The sequence below is a fragment of the Frieseomelitta varia genome, unplaced genomic scaffold, assembly GCF_011392965.1.
Source record: "Frieseomelitta varia isolate USP_RPSP 00005682 unplaced genomic scaffold, Fvar_1.2 scaffold_152, whole genome shotgun sequence".
Classification (NCBI taxonomy): domain Eukaryota; kingdom Metazoa; phylum Arthropoda; class Insecta; order Hymenoptera; family Apidae; genus Frieseomelitta; species Frieseomelitta varia.
In genome coordinates, this window is record NW_025109217.1 from 1,603,330 (window position 1) to 1,624,002 (window position 20,673).

General features: G+C 34.9%; 1 protein-coding gene across 7 annotated transcripts in view; it reads right to left on the reverse strand.

Moving 5' to 3' along the window:
- Nucleotides 1-20,673, reverse strand: part of LOC122535281 (collagen alpha-2(IX) chain-like) — a 90,107-nt gene that overhangs the window by 41,346 nt on the left and 28,088 nt on the right. For 6 of the 7 annotated variants that reach the window (XM_043666693.1, XM_043666715.1, XM_043666700.1 and 3 more), the window contains exon 2: nucleotides 7,798-7,884. The exons of the other annotated variant lie outside the window; for it this stretch is intronic. In XM_043666693.1, coding sequence (XP_043522628.1) covers nucleotides 7,798-7,884 — 87 coding nt within the window. The remainder of the gene's footprint in view (nucleotides 1-7,797; nucleotides 7,885-20,673) is intronic. 7 annotated transcript variants of the gene reach the window in all.

Genomic DNA, 20,673 nt, shown 5'->3' on the forward strand with positions numbered 1-20,673 from the left:
ATGAAACGTCGTTGCCTTAAAGTCTATGTATCGTTGTTTTTCAGAACTGTCTGCAAAGCAAATTGTTGCTTACTTTTACCGATTGTTTGCAGCCACGTTATCATTGTATCAATATATCGTTGCATGTCATTAGCAAGTTAGTTGAAGTCGTTTTTACGAAGGAAAATTGTTTGAAAATTGTTTCGTTGAGCTCTAAGTTGGTAAGCGGAAAATTTATCACGGTGTGGAATGAGGTAATTTTCACACATTACGGAAGAAATGTTATTTTTCCTCGAAAAACACGAGTTTATTAATTTTGCGCGACTTATCTTGATTATAGAAATTACGAACTGTGAGATCGTTTATTGCATCTTTTTTTTTTGATCACAAGGAAAAAGACTGATTTCTAATTTCAAAATACCGATAATTGCGGTAAATCGATATAGACACAGTGATGTATAAATAAAATGTCGATCGAAATAACGTAGCTTCATGGAGAGTGAAATTCGATTCGAATTTAATTCTATCCACGGAATTATACAATTTGGCAGCTTCTCTGAATCTGGATTGTAGATTAAATCCCGAGGCAGATGGGAGCGGACTTCCTTTAACCGCAACTTTCCTCTTTTCGCATTTAATCAGACAGCTGTTTTTGTTGAAAACCAAAAAATACTCTTTCTGATCTCGATAGAATCACCTTTATATTTTTTCTATCAGTTCATCGTTTCCATCGTTTCACAAGATATATGTTCCCTTCGTTTCTTTCAGGACGTTCAGTTACGTTCAGCGATTTGTTCGCCGATCGAGAAAGAATGAAATTGTTTGGTAATTAACGTTTTATTATCGGATCGATAGGTATCTAAGTCACGAGTTCGAGGCAATTTGTAATTCATGTCTTTCCACGTATACACGGGAAGACAAATTTACATTCCGTGCCGCCGTTACGCACAAGTAAAAGCACGCAGGCAAATATTCCCCCAGACCGAGTATATTTTGTACGAACTTTATTTACCGATTAAATACACCTATACTTGGATTACAGTTTACGCACGTCTGCTAAGTGACTAACGAAACAATTAACAAATGGACGTATCGAGTTATAGAACAAAATGCATAACTAAATGAAATCCTCGTTTACTTTACACAGAGCATTTCAGTTTCAATTATGAATATGGATACGAATTTCAATTCGCTGGAATAATTTTCCAATACGAGACAGTCGTATGAAGAAATTTTTATATATTTAGGATTTATTTTGTGTCAGCTCAGCAGTCAACGAATTTCTTATTGATCGTATGAAAGGAAACAGGCCTATTAATATTAGAAGGATTAATGTACAAAAATTGAGTCAAAGATATTAGAATACAAGGAATAGGAAAATACGATCTATAATACGATACATATATTTTATAAAAACCACTCGAATTTCTAAAAAAATGTAACGCTGTAAATCTGCAAAATTACTCTAAAAAATTACAGATTGGTCATTTTGACCGCTTTGGTAGTTCTAGTGTTAATAATTAATTAGAAAGAAGGTGAGGATTCATTTTTGTCACTAAATATCAAGTCGCGAAAAATTCACACAACATCGACTCACAAATTGTTCCAGAAAATGATTAATTAATCGGCGATCAAACGATTCTTCTTCTTTTACAATTTCGATAAAAGTTCGTACGCATTTTTTTACTACTTACAAAAAAAAAAAGGTTCTTCCGCGAGTTATAAAATTCTTCTTTCTATATACGTATAAGTTTGTCTGACTGTCATATTATAAAGAACGTGTCGCTTCAGCAAACCTCAGCAAACATCAACGCTGTGTTTTAATTGTCTCCGACACTTTCGCGTTAAACAAATTCTTGGATAAAAGCGCGGGATAGGATTTTTCTGATAGACGAATTCCTGGAACAACCGGGGCAGAAAAACATGTGGATGGAGAGAGAATGAAGTTTCATCAGGGGGTCGCGCACAGACACACACGCGTCGTTGAAACAACATCGACTCGGGGGGGGGGGGGGGGGGGGGGGGGGGGGGAGGCACACGTGAAACCGATGGCCGATTGCAATAACACATAGCGCACGCCGAACAACGAGAACAGCCGAACAGTTGTTCCAGTGAATTCGTTCACCCGGTATACGTACATTCTGATCAGCTGCAAGCATGCACGGCTGCGTCTTTGCATCGCCGTTCCGGGAGCTTTTCTTCTGAAGTAGGATTTCACGGGTGAAATAAATTCCTCGGGCTTCCTTTTTCCTTCTCTGCTTTCCACTTTTTTTCTTTCCTCTTTCTTCTTCTTCCCCCCCCCCCCTGCCCGCCCGCCCTCGCCTCCTCTCCCATTTCCTTCCGTTTTGTTCGTTCGACGAGGAGCCGACAAGGATAGGAAGTACGAACGAATTTTCCGGACGGCTCGGTTGACGCGGCTCTGTTCCAGAGGGAACTCGCGTCAGAAAGTTGGAAGAAAGTATTCTTAATTATTTTCGTTCGATCGGGCTCGAGTATTAATCCTGTCCCTGTGGGGCGGGGGGCTTTACGTAAGGATTGCAATAAATGCCGAGCGCAGAGGGAAGGGAATTAGTTTTGTACTCTACGTGAAATTTCTACTATTGCGAGAGTCTTTGTTTGTACGTAGAATTGTTCGTAATTACTCGTGGGATAAGAGGGAGATGTATCTACGTGTTTCACGTGGTTCGAATGGGGAGTGGAAGAGTCAGTAGAAGAGTCAGCTATTGATCAGACCTCGGGCGTACGTACCATGCACCAGTTGACAATATTTTCGACAACGTAGACGAAATCTATTATCTTCATTGATTTTATCATCGTTATGTTATCGAAACAACGTATTGACACAATCTTGCTTCAGTTATTTTTAGTATGTATAGATACTTCGACATCTTGACGAATATATAAATAGATTGCAAATTCATATTTTTATGAATTCAGTCGAAGAAATATAAGACTGACAAAGCCTAAAAAAAAAAAAAAAAAAAAAAAAGAAAGAATTCTAGAATTTAGCTCGCTTCCAAAAACACTGGAACGAAAAGGTTACGTTGGAAATTTCATACATTTTTATGTATCATGTACATTCTGTACATTTGCACGTGTTGAAATTTTTCATAAATGTCTAAAAATTCACGACCTAGTTATATACAAAGAATAATAGAATTATCTCAGGGGACAGAGTCTGAAAAAACAGTGTTCTCGCAAGAATATCGTAAAAGAATATTTTATCATAAAAGAAAAAAAAAAGAGAAATATATGTTTCGTGTGTTTTAACGTATTATAAGATTCTCGGGTTATAACAATAGACCAGGAAGAAGGTTCCGGACGAACTCGCAAAAGGATTCTGCGCCACACTTCGTTAAATTTAGGTAAAGTATACAAAGTGTTGGCCTTTCAACTTTAATTTAAACGAAGCAGGCGGAAAGTAGTGTGGCAAAGCCAAATCTAGCGAGGAATTGTGTACCGCGGTTCCCCTTTTATGGAAGAATTGTTTGTGGCTGCGCTGTGGCATAGCATACTGCTGCGAAGATAATACTGAAAGCGTGTTTATGTTTGCTGACCGGTATGTGTAATAAAGATGATCGTAAATCGGTTGAGAGTCTGTTAGATACGAGAGCTTGAAACGCGATGAATTTTAACTAGATCTATTGCCGAACGAAATCGGACGAATGAATAATTTCAGATAGTTATTTTCGTCCAAAATTGGAGTACGAAAATTTTTCAGTCGCGTCGATCAATTTTGTAAATTATCAGTTTCCTGTGAAAATGAAATTCATTAGATTATCCGGGAATGTTCCAAAAGTGTCAATTATTGAAGGAAATTGGCGTCAACACGTCGTGCAACAGTAATGATAGAGATAAAAACGGTTCATTAATTTTTATAAAGGTATTACGTATTTCTTGAGAAAAGAAGAGAGATAGAACGTCAGCTATACATAGAACACGTAGCTGTCTGATCAATAACGGACTTTTCTACTGGAAATTTTCTCCACATTCCCAGAGACAGAACGTCTAAATACATTTCCCTCTTATCTTGCGAGTAATTACGAGCAAATTACAGGGCTCTAGCCTCCCTGTTTTAATTAACTTTGACTTCGAAGTTGACTGCCGTTTAAAATCCACTCGACCGGAATCGAGAAGAGACTTTTTAACAAACGTTCGCTCGTTGCCACCCAACATCGCGCAAGATCAGACTTAACGCATCCTTCACTGTGGCCAACAGGACGAATCAAAGTCAATTCTAGTTCGTAAGTTTAACTTCGACAGAGCTAGATCACCTCGTCTAATTGCCAACGTTAGAGGTGGCAGAAGTTCAAACTTCATCTCCGTTCGTACCTTCTTCGCGTATTTCCCTCTTTTCTCTTCATTAACATCCTTTATTTTTCCACCTCTTACAATCTCTATCTCTGACACACTCTGTTTAATTTAAACTCTCTTCCATTTCAATGAATTTTTAACAGTTTCTCGTCATTTTTTATTCAGTTAAAATTTAAATTCTTTCGTTTTAATTTTAATTATTTCTGCCTCGATGTCTTTCCACGCTAGTTCATATTATCAGTTTTTTTTATTCTTTTATTCTATTCTCTCCTATTTTATCATCGCTTCTCTACTTCGCCACTTATGCGTTCCTATATTTTATGAACATTTCTGAAATACTCGATTTCAATCGAAATGTAAGTTCTTCCATTTCAGTCGATTTGTTTTAAATTTTCTCCACCGTCGTACCTTTCTCGCACATTCCTCGTGTCTTTTTTTTCTTTCCCTTTGACATCTTTTTCTTCGTTTGTTTCTATTCTTCTGTATTCCTCGAGTTGTTTCCTTCAGTCAGAGTTTAATTTCTCCTGTGAATTCCTCAGCAAACCATTCGATTCCTCGCGTTCTGTTCATCATCCGCGCAGCTCGAGGAGGATGCTGGTTCGGAAGGAAATACCTTCGAGGCAATAGCGTTTTGACGAACCTGTTTCCGAATTACGCTGCTCGTCGACGATCTGTTGTTCGCTAATTTCACTCAGATAATTCGATTCCACTTCCTCGAAATTGACTCGCTTGCTGCGTTTAAGGAGTTCGTGACTGATCCTTAGAAGAGAAGGATTTTCAGAGAATTTACTTTCTTAAAATCATGTTCCTTCGCGGGTCGAACATACTTGCAAGCGGAAATTCAAATTCCCGAGCAAACTGGTCGTATATTTTCTATTCGTTGATTTCCACGAGTCTCTGAGATAATAATCAATTCTAATTAACCTCAAGGACAATGCTGACGTTAAATATTACGTTCTTCTCTGAGAGAATCAACTATTCGTCGTAATAACGCTTTTAGCGTTGAACAATTCAGAAGTAAGTGATTTCCAATTTTTAGTTGGAACGATTATTACTTCAATCGATTCATCCTCAACCACGAAAAATAGCTCTTCCTTCCAAAAATTGACCTACAATCGCAGAAAGCGATTCGTTATCGTCGTCAAGTGTTGCGAGCGTGAATTAAAAGAGAGGCGACCGTTCAAAATTCTTCTTCAGCCCCCTTATTAAATTTAATCGTCAAAAGATTTAATAGATCGGGTAAGTTTTGTGAAAACCGGTGTCGCGACGCGGCCGCGCGGATCGAACTTCGTTTGGATTAAGGGGAACTCTCTCTGAGAACCGACGACGACGGTGGAAAGCTTTCGGAGGCTTCTCCGAGAAACGAAGCGTTTTCGGCGCAGTCACTGATGCAAGATCCCGTCAGAATTTCCAAGATTATACTCTCCCAGTGTTCCAAAGATTATCCCCATAAAGAGATCATCGTGTTCCTCTCCCTCCTTCCTAGAGAATTCTTTTGTGGGTTATCGAAGCGTCTTATAGGTATATAACTCTATCATTCTCCCGAGAGATGGTCGCAATTAAAACGTTTCACGTGAAAGTTCTTTGTTCCTGTCTTGAAGCTGTTTTTCCGTATTTTTCTGTTTCTCTCTCTTTCTCTCTCTCTCTCTCTCTTTCTGTTGATACGTCAGTCGAATGAATCAAGCGTTTCGTGGTAGTTCCAAATAATGAAAACCACCGATAAAGTGGCAATGTTATAATTGATCGGTGAAAAGAAGGATTCGGGTATCTTTTTGTATAGTAGTTTTACTAAATTAAAAAGTTACGAATCGTGGGTTGTATAGTTCGTTGTCGTAATATTTTTATAATTTTTACGCAATCTTGTAATTGGAGAAATTTGTTTCTGGAATTTCACCTGCTTTATGACTTTCTATTGTTACGTTTTTGTAGGATTTATTGATACTGGCAACTCGCAAAATTTTACTAATAATATTAGATTAATTGTATAATTAAGCAATTGTTCAATTATCAATTCGTTTGATTTTTAAATATATAATCTATTAATTGTTTAAAATTCGGGCCATTCGAAAGTTAAATTAATAATTTGTTAAAGTTTAGTGCTATGTTTACAACATGTTTACAACATGGGACGTGAAATAGTTAAAGAACAAGGATTTAAAACTTCAGTAGTTCACAGAATTTTGCTTTCGTGTAAGCATAATTTTGTTTTCGTTGGCGTACTTTATTCATCATAAATACTCGTTAAAATGTATGGTTTTTAAATTTCCCTTTTATGTCGGTGTCACTCACGACTATAAATTTATAACTTGGTTTATATTTCATGCTGGTTTATATTTATGTTTGAATAAATTTCAAATATTTGCTTATTTTTTGCTTCACATTCGAGGACAATACATTTTCATCTCTATCTCACTCTGAGATGAGATAAACTTTTAACAGATATTTTCAAGATAAATACCAATCCAATTAATATGCAGATTATTTGTAGTATAGTATAAAAAAATTTCTCCCGCACAATTTTAATTTCGTTAATTTACTAACGTACTTATTTTCAAACGATAAAAATAAATATTTTAAACGCAGTTAATCGCGTTAAAGTATACGAAGCATTGACATAGCATTTTCTGCTATTGAAACATAATTCAAATCTTCATTTTACATAACAAGTATCAGTTACCGATTCTTAAACCTTTTTATCGAAATATACAAACCTGACATCACAATAATTGTCTCAGCAGTATTATTTAGAATCCAGAAAAAAGCAGTTAAAGTACAAATTAAAATAAATATTAGTGGATCATACACACCCAACACATAAAATGACAGTGAATGTGTTATTCTCACGTCTCCCTTATTACATCTCGTTACGAAGATGAATTATATTAAATTAATTATATCAAACTGATTTAATATATTTATGTAAATTATATCATTAAATATTTAATACATTTATATAAATTATATTATCAAATATACTATTAAAATTATATATTTAATATAATTTTGCGTCACATTAAATCGAACAAAAGAACGAAAGCAACATGTTTCATCGAACTTTTCACTGCGATTAAGACTCGGCTGTTACCGGAAACATCGATTAGGCTGCATTAAACCGAGAACGATCGGTTTTATCGGTTTTTAAAAAGCGGAAGAGAGTTCAGTGTTAGTAAGTGCAGTAAGTTAGCGATGATTACGTGGTAATAAGCATGAGCTCTGAGAAGTCACTGTGAGAATGATCGTTTCTCATCTGTCTAACCAGTGCTGCTTTTATTTAAGCTTCTCCTCGGATTTCCATCCCCGCATAGTGACAAATTATTTTTTGAAATCCGCGAGAGCGAGTCCGGAGATCGAGAAGTTCGTTGCATCTCGTTAGCAAACACATGGAAGGCGAAGTCCGGGTTAATGGAGTCGGATTAGTCGCGACGTTGCTTGCGAAACAAATAATTAGTGAGCGCGTCGTATTGTAAGTTTTCAGCGGAGTTCAGCTTTCATCACGTAACTCACGTCTGGCACATTAGTGTCAACATCTTCCGAACTGTGGAACAACTCGTTATCGATATCGCCTGAGCCAGGATCCTCGTCTAGGTCGAACTATAAAAGAAATTTCTCATTAGAGTCGAGGCTTTCTCGGGGTGGCCGATCGAGAAAATTGGGGAAATTTGAGTTAATTTGTAGGAAAATTCGCGGTTGCGTTTGTCATTCGACACTCTTTGTTGTAAGGATCAAGATTGCTATATTAAAAATTTCCATTCCAATACTTTTGAGTGTTACTCGAGAATTACATTTGTTACATAGATATAGATATGTGTAATTCGATTTTATTGGAAAGACAGAAATACACTTACACATTCTCGTTAATATTAGTTAGCTATTTTTCTTCAGGTGACTTAACCTTTGAACGATTTTACGCGGTTTACTCAAATTACCGGGTGTAGTATAAGCGTAGTTAGATTCGTGTACTTTTAATTATTTAAAAAATTGAATAATTGAATAAATTATGATCAAATATCGCTGGAAAGTCTTAGAAGAAACTTTTAGAAGTTTCTCTTTTTTCTCTTAACGTGGGGTATTAATTTTCGAACGCTATCATCACGTAAAAATTCCATTTTGTTTTAATATTATCGCGATGTATCTCTCCTACTAAAAAAAAAATCTAACGTCATTAAACAATTAAATAAGAAATATCTAATTTTCGTATTTCTTCAATGTTGTTAATTGCTAAAATAAAAAGGAAATGTAAGTATCGCGACAAAGTTGACGACAAATAATTTAAACTTCCCCGTATTGATTTCTGACATTTCTTCGACTTTGTTAAAAGAAAGCGGCTGAACCAGAGTGAAATTTCTGTTAAGTAGCTTTCGAATTACCGCCAGGAGGAAGGCTGAAGAGACGTTTCATTTTATATCGTGTCGATAAATACCATTAAATGATACGATAACGTGTTCCGATATAGTGTATCATAGGTAAGTACGTGCGTCACTGATACCGGCGCCGTAATTATATGTTATATCAATGATACGAGCGAGATAATTAATTATCTCTAATATTCCGCGGGTGCACATCGGTATCCTTATGCTCGTTTTACATTAAACATACCAATGTAAATTTACGCGGCGCAAAATGGACGGGTTAAGGGTACACGTAATTGCAAGCCGAGCGAGGCCAAATGTCGAGGCGATACAGAGTTAAACAAACTGGATTAATCTCTCGGTATCCCATCAGTTCCTCTGAGGGGAAATCACTCTTCCATTATTATTGTTTCGCACACGCTCTGCGCGAACGTCTGCTAGAAATCACGCGTGCGATTTCTAATCGTATCACCATTTTTTCAAGCAACGAGAAAGTAACTGGCTGCCGACATTCTTCGTTAATTTTAATCCCAATCATTTCAATTTTCTTTACTCTCTCTCTCTCTCTCTCTCTCTCTCTCTCTTTCATAAATTTGACCATGTCGATCTTATTTTAATCATTTTCGTTCGTATTGGTTAAACAATTGTATCGAGGCAATTTCGAAGAAACGATTTTCTCTCGCGGAAAATGAGGTTGAACACTTGGCAGGTTCATAGTTCAATTGCGCGCTCTCGATTCGCGCGGACTTCAACCTCGATTCGACGATTTTTAATATCAATTAAAAAACTTTAAATCGCGAAAGCTCCGACGAGCTTTCACGTATCGTAGATATTTAATAACGTTAAAAGTATAATTTTCATCGCTTTATATACGAGACGAATATTTTTATAAACTCGTACGGTGAACCTATTCGAGACGGACGGAAATGTCAGCACTTTTTTCGAAATACAATTTATAAAACATACTCGTCAATTTTTAATACCATTCTTTTGTAAATGGGAGGAATGCCTTTAGAATACGCCGAGCGTGTATTTCTATACATTTAACACGTATCCCCGTAACAGCTTTTATCGAAATTAAATTATCAACTCATTTCATAGACGGAATAAACCGGGATTTGAAATCCGGCGATCGTTGCATTAATCACGCCGGAATTAACGAAACGCAATTAAAACGTCCGATCAAATTCCATTGTCGCCTTTTTATCGTATCGTGCATTGAATACTCGGGATTTAAGCGGTCCCCACATCCTCCCCTTAATTCTCCGCGAGCCGTCACTATTTATTTAGAATTATTCGCTTCTATTTTGCATACGATAAAAGACATTGCGTAATTCTCTCTATCTGGATTTTTATCAATCGTTCGAGGAAGCGAGGAAATGGTTTACGCTTGATCGCAATTTTCCATTTTGACGAAATGGAAGGAATGGAAAAAAATTAATAACTGGCGTGTGAGTGGATTGCTTGGCGACGGCCCGGCGATATAATTATAAAATGAAACAACGAGAGTGTGCTATTTTTAAATGATACTGCAAGCCATGGGAAATTAACTAGCACGCTTAACTGCTTAATCTCTCAAGTGTTCACTGGATTACAGGAAATTCCAATCTCAAATCAAACTTTACTTTATCTCGTTACTTTGTTGTTATATATACACTGTCGGACGAAAAGATAGCACAGCTGCAATTTTCAAGAAATTTTATACTTATACAAAGTTTCACTTAACTTTTTAATGGTACCGATACACGTCTATCTCAAATAACAGAATGAACAGTTAAACACGTGAGTAATTAATGTCAGTCGTATTTTTTATAATAATTAATGTAATATTATAAAAAGATTAATATATAAAATATATATAAATATAATTATATTTAATATATAAAATATATTAAATATATTTTTTACAATAATTAAAATATTGTAAAAAAATTAATATATAAAAAATATATAAATATAGTTATATTTAATATATATAAATATATTAAATATATTTTTTATAAAAATAAAATAATTCGTATTTTTTATAATAATTAAAATATTATAAAAAATTAATATATAAAATATATATAAATATAATTATATTTAATATATATAAATATATTTTTTACAATAATTAAAATAATATTATAAAAAGATTAATATATAGAATACATAAAAATATATAAATATAATTATGTATGTTTTGTATAATTAATGAATTACAATATAATAAAATTAATTATTATAATTAATTATATATATTACAATATAATTGATGAATTATATATCTGTTCGTCCATTATAATCAATCGCAGCCCACTAACACAAAAGTGCCATTTGTCGACGAATTTTCGACAACTGTTTTTCTCTAATGTCACGAAAGTAATAATTAATACCCTGAGAACCATCCAAATGAAATTTCTTTTCGTCTTATCACTCAAAATTCGGCGATAGCCGAACCAGTGTGCTATTTTTTTGTCCGACAGCGTTTCTAAAATTACGAATAGAAAAAAAAAAATAATTTTTGTACTTGCGACAAAAGGTTAAACGCACAATAGTCGGAAAACGGAATATTATTTCAAGGCAACGCGCGACAGACCTGTTGTACCGCGCAGTTGGACCTTAAAGGGTTAAGCTAGGAGTTTGACTTTCTGTTCGGTAGAACGACGCAGAATACGAAAAGCCGTTCTCTTTTGTTCCTGACGCGTCTACGTTAAAGATACGAGGCTTTCTTTTCAACGAAACGCGACTTAATTGGAGAGAAAATGGGTAAAACCATGCGCAATAGGATATTCTCGTTGGGCGATTAAATTTTTCATCATCGGGTTACGCGTCGACTTCTTGCTGTGCGAAGGCTATCGAAAATAAAAATCCTTTCGCCCGACAAAGAGCATTCGAAGTTTCAGTCATATGCTCGGAGCATTCGTCGAACAGAATGCGAACGCGGCAGCAAAGTCGCCGTTTCTGAACGAAATTAGAAATTAATCCACTTAAACGCTCATCCATCCCGTGTTAACACGGACGCTGCCATTCCATATGTACGGGAGCAGACAACCGAACCGAGCCTTAATTAATCTCATTCCAGCGATTTCTGATCCAACACAGCCCACGTTTTCCCTTTTCAATTATTCAAACGGCCAAGATCCGGCGTCGATTGCTCGCCAGTTTCGCCGCGGAGGCGGCCAATTTGTTTAATCCAGAGCCCCCGCGGAAAATTCATTAATATCTTAGCGGCAGCCCCGCTACGAAATTCGATTAATCAAACGAACTCGAATGCATATTTATCGGGCGTACGGAATATTTCAATTTTCCTAGCTGGCCTTTAAACGCTTCCCCCCCTCCCTTCTTTTCTCCTTTCACTGGAGGACGAGAAGACGTGAAAGATTCGTGATCGTAAGAGCGATTATTTATCAAAACATCGAACAAAGGAATATTTACGGAGAAGAAGCTTTTTTCACGATACAGACGATAGTTTGCATATAAATTGCGTTCGATTTTCGTTTGCCCGTTTTCGTCGGCAGAGGTTGGTTAATTTTTTGCAAGAACGTTGCGGAGAGGGAGCAGTAAAGTCTATTAAAAATAATTTTTCTTAGTATTAATATAACTATTATTATAAATATTATACAAAAATTTATTAATTCATCTTCATAAAAATAAATTATATTTAATATTAATCTGTTATTTAATAAGTTTCTTATATTTTCGAATTGAATAAGAAATAGTTAATATTGTCCTAAATAATAATATAATTAAACAAAAGATTCTTACTTTTTTTTAAAAAATAAATCTCAATTATTGAATCTTTTGAGTAAAATTCAACTAAAAAAGGAACGCAACATTATTAAAGAAAATATAATAATTATTCTTTTTATAAGATAAATATAATATATTCTTTTATAAAAAGGAAAAATTTGAATACCATTTACATAATGAATAAACCTACCTACACATATGAATTTATTATTGATTTAAATAAAGCATGAATAAATAAATGTAGAAATGTTAATTCATTTAATCACAAACATAATATTCTTATTATAAATCCTATTTAATTGACTTAATGTAGAAAAAGCAATAATTTTTTAAAAAATCTATTTCAAAATTAGCTATTAATCATGAAATTAATATTGTTAAAAACTAATAAAAACTAATAACTAATAGAATAAAATTTTTATATTCTATATTCAATAAATTTTCATATCAAATTATTAAATAAATTCCTGCAGTTGGTAATTAAACAAAAAATGGAAGTTGTGCCCATTTTGTAAAAATTATTAATAATAATATAAATATTAATAATTTATTTATTTTATAAATAATTAAATTTCATCTCCCAAATATACTTAAGAATGAAATAATTATTAATAAACCTCTATCACCTAAACGATTTAAAATAATTGTTATTAACTCAGAATTAAACGAATTTAATTTATTACAATAAATAACAATACATAATTAATCCTAATCCATCTCAATCTAGTATAATTGTTAATATATTAGGACTTGAAATTAATAAAATTATTGATTATAAAAACAATATTATTAAATAATAAAAACGTTCATTTGTAATTTCTACTGTTTTATCTGCTTCGCGATACTTCGTAGTGAAAGAAACGTTGAACATTTTTCTTAATTTACGTTTCGTTTGACGGATTATTCGGTGATACGATATATGTATAGACACAAAATTGTCAAGAAGATATATGTATAGACACAAAATTGTCAAAAACATTTGGTTTTTGATTTCAGCATGTTGCAAGAAACGAACAAACGGGAGTGTAAATTGTTTTAAAATCGTGCATAGAGTTATAAAAAATATCGGAGATGAAGGGAATTGTCCGAATTCCCGGGGAGTATCGTCAAGTTATACAACCGAAATCGATATTCGACTTACACACAGTAGATTGGTTTTATTTCATATTTCAGTTCATTAGTCGTCATTCCCAATTAAAATCGACGACTGCAAATTCATGAATTTCATTATGCAAACAATGTCGTAACAATTTGTTTCGACTGACGAAATATTCGTGTCGCAATCCCCCGGGCGTTTGAACCGACTGCAAGATAAAGTTGTAACGTTAAGAACGATAACGAATGGGCGGACACAGCGTTTAGTTTTGTAATTGATTCAACTTTCGGCAATAAATAGCAATTTTTCACGAAATTTTGTTTCGATAATTTTATAGCAACGCTGAAATAAGTTTTTATTTCATTAATATTATTTATTAATGATACGTTGAATTTATTATGAATATTATTTATAACATTAATAATATATGTTTACATTTATATTATAAATATAATAATTATTAACATTATATTTATATTGTAATAACATACATTTATTAATAATAACACGTTGAAATTATCAAGATAGCTATAGTTAATTGAATAATAAGATGACGGTTTCCGAGAGAGCCTCCTATATTATGCCACAATAATTAATATGTGTTCACTGCGTCTGGGTGTATTTCAATGTTGATTAAAGCGGAATTTATCTGGCTTTGCATATGTGAGTTCTAGATTCCATATCAATTTGTGTTTCAATATCCCGGCTGATCCTAAAATTTAAATTGCCACTAAAACCGATGTACACCGCCGGACGAAAGTTCCGAATCAGAATCTGTCCCGTATAGAATATAAAAATTTCGAATCACCAAAAGATGGGGCACAGACACAAGCGTGGGAGAACAATTCAATATTTTTGGTTTCTAGTGTACGTAGATCGATACACGCGTCCGTGTAAACAACCGTACGAGTTTCGTGTTTCGTTCTTGCTTCCTTTTAGCTTACATCCTGATAATACACTCTAGATTTTCTTACATATTACAATGAGTAGAGTATCAAATCAATATCATTGGGCATGGATTAGCTACGTGTGTTGTATCGAATGTTATTACCGAGAATTTTACACGGAATTTCTCAGAAATACAAAAAGGAAAATGTAAATATTGTAGAGGGATTATCACGTCGTCAATATCCTTAGATATGAAGTATCCTGACACGTGTATTTTGTCGAAATATTAGCGAGACACGGAATTTCTCAGAAATAGAAAAACAAAAATTAAATACTGCTCGTAGCCTCGACACACAGGATCTTTAGTCGTATGAAAGTTATCGGAAGCGTAACATTCGCTTGAAATACAGTTGGTTAACTGCGCATTAACGCAATAAATTTGTGAAAATGAATCGTGGGAGAAAGTGAAGTCCAGCTGAAAATACACGATACGACATTAAAATTAAACGAAGAACATTATCCTGTGACGAAAATAGCCAAAACAGTTAACACAAGTTGTAAAGTGATAGTGAATTTACTAAAAGATCCCGACAATTATGAAGGAAGAAAAAGTTGTGGACGATCATAGTGTCTAACAGGTCGGGACAAACGTGTTTTAATACGCGTAGCGTCAAATTCAAGCTTGATTGCGAGACAAATTGCAGAAGAAGCTGGACTTGCGACAAATATGAGGAACGTTCAACGTCCTTTAAAGAATTGTGAACATTCGAAATGACGAAAATTGCAATAAAAATCTTGGTTAAAGCAAGAGCATAAGCTGTGTCGTTTGCAGTTTCCAGAGAAACGTGTTTATACGAATAAGAAATGGCGAAGAGTCGTACTACCGACGAAAAGATGTTCAACTTTGACGGACCTGATGATCTTCACTGCTGTTGTCATGATTTACGAAAAGGTGCAACAACTTCCGAGTTCTGGAAGGAGGGCGACCCATGGGCGGAGGCGGTGTAATGATTTGAGAAGGTGTTGGTTACTGCGGTAAGTTGGGAATAAAATTTATTGCAGGGAAATTAAATAATAAAAAATATATTGAAATGATTCGACGAACAAATTAACACGTGTGCGACACGAATTGCAAGAAATAAGTACACTTTTTAACATGATAACGTGCACACGGCGAAAGCAGTAAGACAATACTTTGCAAACAAATAAAAGAATTCGCGTTTTAGATTAGTTAAGTCTCTGGACTTGAATATTATAAAAAATTGTTGCGGAAACTTGGCGGTTTCGAAAATTGAAAATATCATTCTCTGTGATAGAAATCAATAATAAAGTTCAATTAAATTGGAAATTAACTATTAATGGTAGAAGTTAAATTAATTGAATTCTAAATTGTTAGAAAACTTCGTAACTAAAAAATTTCATCTATTAATCGAGCTTTGTGACTGATTGTGTTTGATCCAAGTTATAAATCTTTGACATTTCATAATTGATCGCGATGTTTACGAAATTCTAAGATTATGATTTCGTGTTGAGTATAAGAGAAAAAAAGTATTACGATAAAGTATCTTTATTTTCTAAGCAAAATTAGTAAGGGAGATTTATTGCTAGAGGCTGCCTGCTTGACACTTTCACTTGTAGATCATAATCGTTACACTTTACTCATTGGGGTATGTTTGATCATCTTGATTTATGGGTAGTGATCCTAGGGGTGTTTGAATTAATCGTGCGCAACCCTCTTATCTTCCGTCGAAAACAAACGTGTTAGGCAATTAAGCATCGGTGGAAGAATCTACAATCTCCACGTAACGTGATACAGGAAGAAACGAAGTTTTTCAGTTAAAAATTCGATTAATTTTCACAAGATATCTTTTGAGTATAAGAAGAACTAATAGAACGTTGACTGAATGTTGAAAGTATAGCGTAGAAATATAACAACAGATTACTGCGGTACTTCATCAAAAATTTGCATTTCTTTTGGACATAGAGAAAGAATCTCAACTTGAATGAAAGAATCGTTTCGTTCCTTCAAATATAATAACACGTATTTATTATAATATCACTTTTGATATTTTATACATTTTTATGTTTACGCACATCCTTGTATATTCCTTGAATATCCATAGTTTCTCATAAACGTAAAAGTATCCGCCATCTCAATATTTGGATTATAAATGACAAACAATTGAAAGTGCATTTTCGCAAAGCCGTTTTATTTTACTTTATTTTATCAGACTGTCGAAATAATTGGTCAGAAGAGTTCTTTCCGAAATTTCGAAAGCATCGGATCCTGAGCTAGTTAAATATTGCCAGAAGCTTCCCGAACAACCGACTATCGACGTTCGAGCTCATCTCGTCCGATCGTTGCCCACAGAAACTAAATCTTCCAGCTCTCCGTACATTTAAAAGACTCGGGGTAATGCTCGCTCGGCAAATACTCAGGAGAATACAGTCGTATCGGAAAAGCAGCCGGGTTGAAGATCGGTTCTGCTGCTACTTTTTCACCGATCGAATATTTGTAGCCTCTCGTTTGGCGGGCAAGTTGTTTTTAAATGTTTTCGAGTTTCCTCCTGCGGCGATACCTTATCGATTACAACCGAGAGACAACCTGCTTTTTTCGGCGTTGCCTTTGGATATCGAAAAACCGAATGTTCGAAGGGTGCGCGCGCGCGACAGAGACGCTCTCGACCTCGATTTATCTCGCGCTCGAATCCAGAATATCTCACGACGAAATATTACCGGTACGATTTTACGATCTGAGAAGCTAGCTGACTGCGGGGCGGAGGCATTCGTCAGAAGAATATTCGGTCGACTCGAAATTCCTCACGTCGCGAACGTAACGATTCCTTCCTTGGGTTTTGCGTGTCTTTGTCCCCTCGATGCGTTTCCTTTTCACCGAAATTCCATCAGTTTGTTCTTATCGAGACGACCGATTTAACGTCGTGTTGTTCTGCATGGAAGGATCGCAAGAGAACAGCTTGACAACTATATTTCTCGTAATGTCATTTTATGACTAAAAGTATGATAGAGTTTTTTTTTTTTCTTTTCGTCAAGAACATTACAATCGATCCTCATTGATCAATTATAAGTAAGTAGGCTGGCATGCAGAGTAGTTACTACTAGTGTCGATTAATGAGATAGATAAGTTCGGATGTTTATATAAATCTATAGTGAAGGTCCAGAGGGTAGTATATCTTTCTGGTCTTCGTCTCTGTACTGTAGTATCCAACAGTTGACTGACCAAAGGGTTAGGGCGGTTACTCACGCGTGAGTTGTATCTGTTGCCACGTTTTGATATTTCCTCTTCAATTGTGGGGATCATGAGATCACAAGTGGATTGTTTCGTTTGTTACATACCAAGGTGCATTATCGCGATTATTCTTGCTGTTTTTGATTGGAAACTTTGGAGTATTTCGATGTTGGACTTGCTGTACCCCAAAGTTGAATTCCGTAGGTCCAGATGGGTTTGTAAGATGACTTTGTAAAATAATAGTTTATTTTCCAGGCGTAGATTTGATCGTCTACCCAAGAGCCAGTAATATTGTTTAACTTTTAACTTCAGTTGGTTACATTTAGCTTCGATATGTTGTTTCCACGTTAATCTTCTGTCGAGGTGCAATCCCAGGTATTTAATCGAATCTTTCGGAATTATTGAATTGTTATAAGTCACTGGCAGGCAATTTTGTCTTCGTGGGGTAAATGTAATGTGCGTTGGTTTATTTCCGTTTACTTTGAATCGCCATTTGTGAAACCAAGTATGATAGAGCGGGAAACGAGAAGAATATATTAGGATCGTCGCTCTCTGTGAATATTGGTCTTACAATTTTCTTTCGTTATTTTATCAAACACTTTCCAAGAGTGTTTTACTTTTAATTAATATACTGTGAAAATCAGGAATTAAGAAAAACTAGAATTAAGAAGCAGTCTTTCAGTCATTATGACGGACAATATTTTTAAAGTTCGTTACGAAAGAACGATAAAAACTGAAGAGAATTTTGGTAACATAGTATGATTGACGTACTGGATCTAAGAACGTCTCTTCTGTAGTAAGTGAAAAATGCGACTCTTCGTGTATGATCTCATCTGTGGACGGATATTTTTGTAAATTTGAATTTTTCGTGAAAACCTGCGCTTTAGATATATGTGTACGTTTATGTCCTTGCGTATTCAAGTTTCCAACACATGCACGAACATCTTTTGCCTACGTATATCTATAAATACAAATCTCTCGGCGAATATTTATTTTTATAATTGTAACAGATCAATCGAATTCGTATTCTTTTGCTCGTCTGTTGCAGACCAGCAAAGATAACGTGTGCTATTCAGGATAAAAAGTTTCTCAAGTCGAAAACTGACGTGGATATAATTGTCCACGAACATTTTCGCTATAGTTAGTCGCTCAGTAAAATTCTGTCGTTTCCGGAGAATGCAATTAGATCACGGAAACGAACAAAAAAAAAAAAAACACCATGCTGCTACAAAGCTTCCGATAATTAACAAATGTCGCAGTTCATAATTTTGCACGCTTCGTCACGTATCGCGAACTACATACGACTGTTGGTATAAAACTTGCTGGTACACCGTGTACATTCGATAAAAATTAATTCTCACGGACTTGTGATTTTTCCTTGTTTCTTTTCTTTCTTACGATTCATCGCGAATATTTCCTGTATTCCCAAGTCGCAGTTCGGCGTAATTCGCGGGAACGTATAAACTTAAAACTCGTCGCAGTTTAATTCGCAACATCGCGCGGCCGCGTAAGAATTCAGCCCCCGGACACGTTACCGCTGAAGCAATTTAAAGAATTTTCTTTTGTTCGGAATCCTCCTCCCTCCTGCCGCCGCGGCACGTTAAATATTTTCATTCTATTTTTCTCGGGCTGTAAGGTTCACGGCGCGAATTCATTCCTTGGTAACAGGGTCGTGGCGAAGACAGCGGACGCCGGGGGAAAAACGGCGGAGAAAAGGTGGAAAGGTACTATGGTAAGGAGAGAGAAAAAAAAAAGAAGGAATTTCGCTTTATTTCGTCTGTAAACAGTTTGAAAGGGTCCAAGTGGCGAGCCGCGGGGAAACGCGTGAAACCGTGAAATCAGCATGAAAGAGGCTGTCGCGAAAGTTTAACAAACGAATCACACGTCGTGTCTTTTAATTGCTGCACGCCTCGCGCATAGAACATAAATGTGAAACAATTCTCGAGGACGAACGCGTAGGAATCATTGTATCTCTCTATTGGACTCTATCGTTCTGGAGCTTGATGAGAGGTCTGTTGAATGAGGCCTCGTTTGCAAACCCGGGCATAGCTTTGGCTAGTTTGCCCTTCAATGATTTTGACATATCTCGCCGAGTGACATTGATTTTCTTGTTTATTGGTATATACTTTGTTACTTGGATCATGGTTTATCTCTACTATTGAATAAAATTCTTGAATTATTGAATTAAACTACTTAGCGTATTGTCTGTCACGTTGGCAATGAGAGAAAGCACGCCACGATAACAGAGATTATCGAACACGTTTATCCGTAATTTATCATACTACCAATTGTCACAGAAATTCGCTCTATTAAGGCAAGATCTCCTTGGCTTCTCATTAAGATCCCGGAAATTCCATTTATTTCCTGTGCATCTAAATTTCCATGAAAATGCGCCCGTCCCAGGAAAACTCTGGTTATAAAACAGAATTAATTTAACTGCAAACTTCACCCCGAAATGATTTAGCTACGACTATAATGGGTGACTGAAGAATTACCTAACTATACGAACCAACAAACAAGCCGGTATAGAATTATAAATTGTGAATTGAAATATTTATCGAAAGGGTAACGATAGTATTATATAACGATCTATTTATTTTTAATTCACGTAATTCCTACGAGGCTAAGAATTCTTTTACGAATTTTTATTTATTTTAATCTGTCGTACTATCATAGTATAATGTAAAATATATAAATAAAAAAAAATATATATATATAAATAAATATTATAGTATACAAATATTATTTATTTAGATAGAATTTATTTAGAGAATTATTAAAATATTATTTATACATAGTATAATGTAAAATAAATAAAACATTATTTATTTTAATCTGTCATATTAATCATAGTACAACGATCTATTTATTTTTAACTCACACTCTACGATAACTGATAGACAAATTGAAATTGATTGAAAGTTCTAAAATTTTTATTTATTAAATTTTAATTTGTAGAATTTGAAGATAAAGAATCTCATGAATGAAACCGCAAGGCCAAGGGTATATACAAACGAAGTGTAAACGCTCAATGGTCGCAATTAAGAGAAAAACACGTCTTTCAA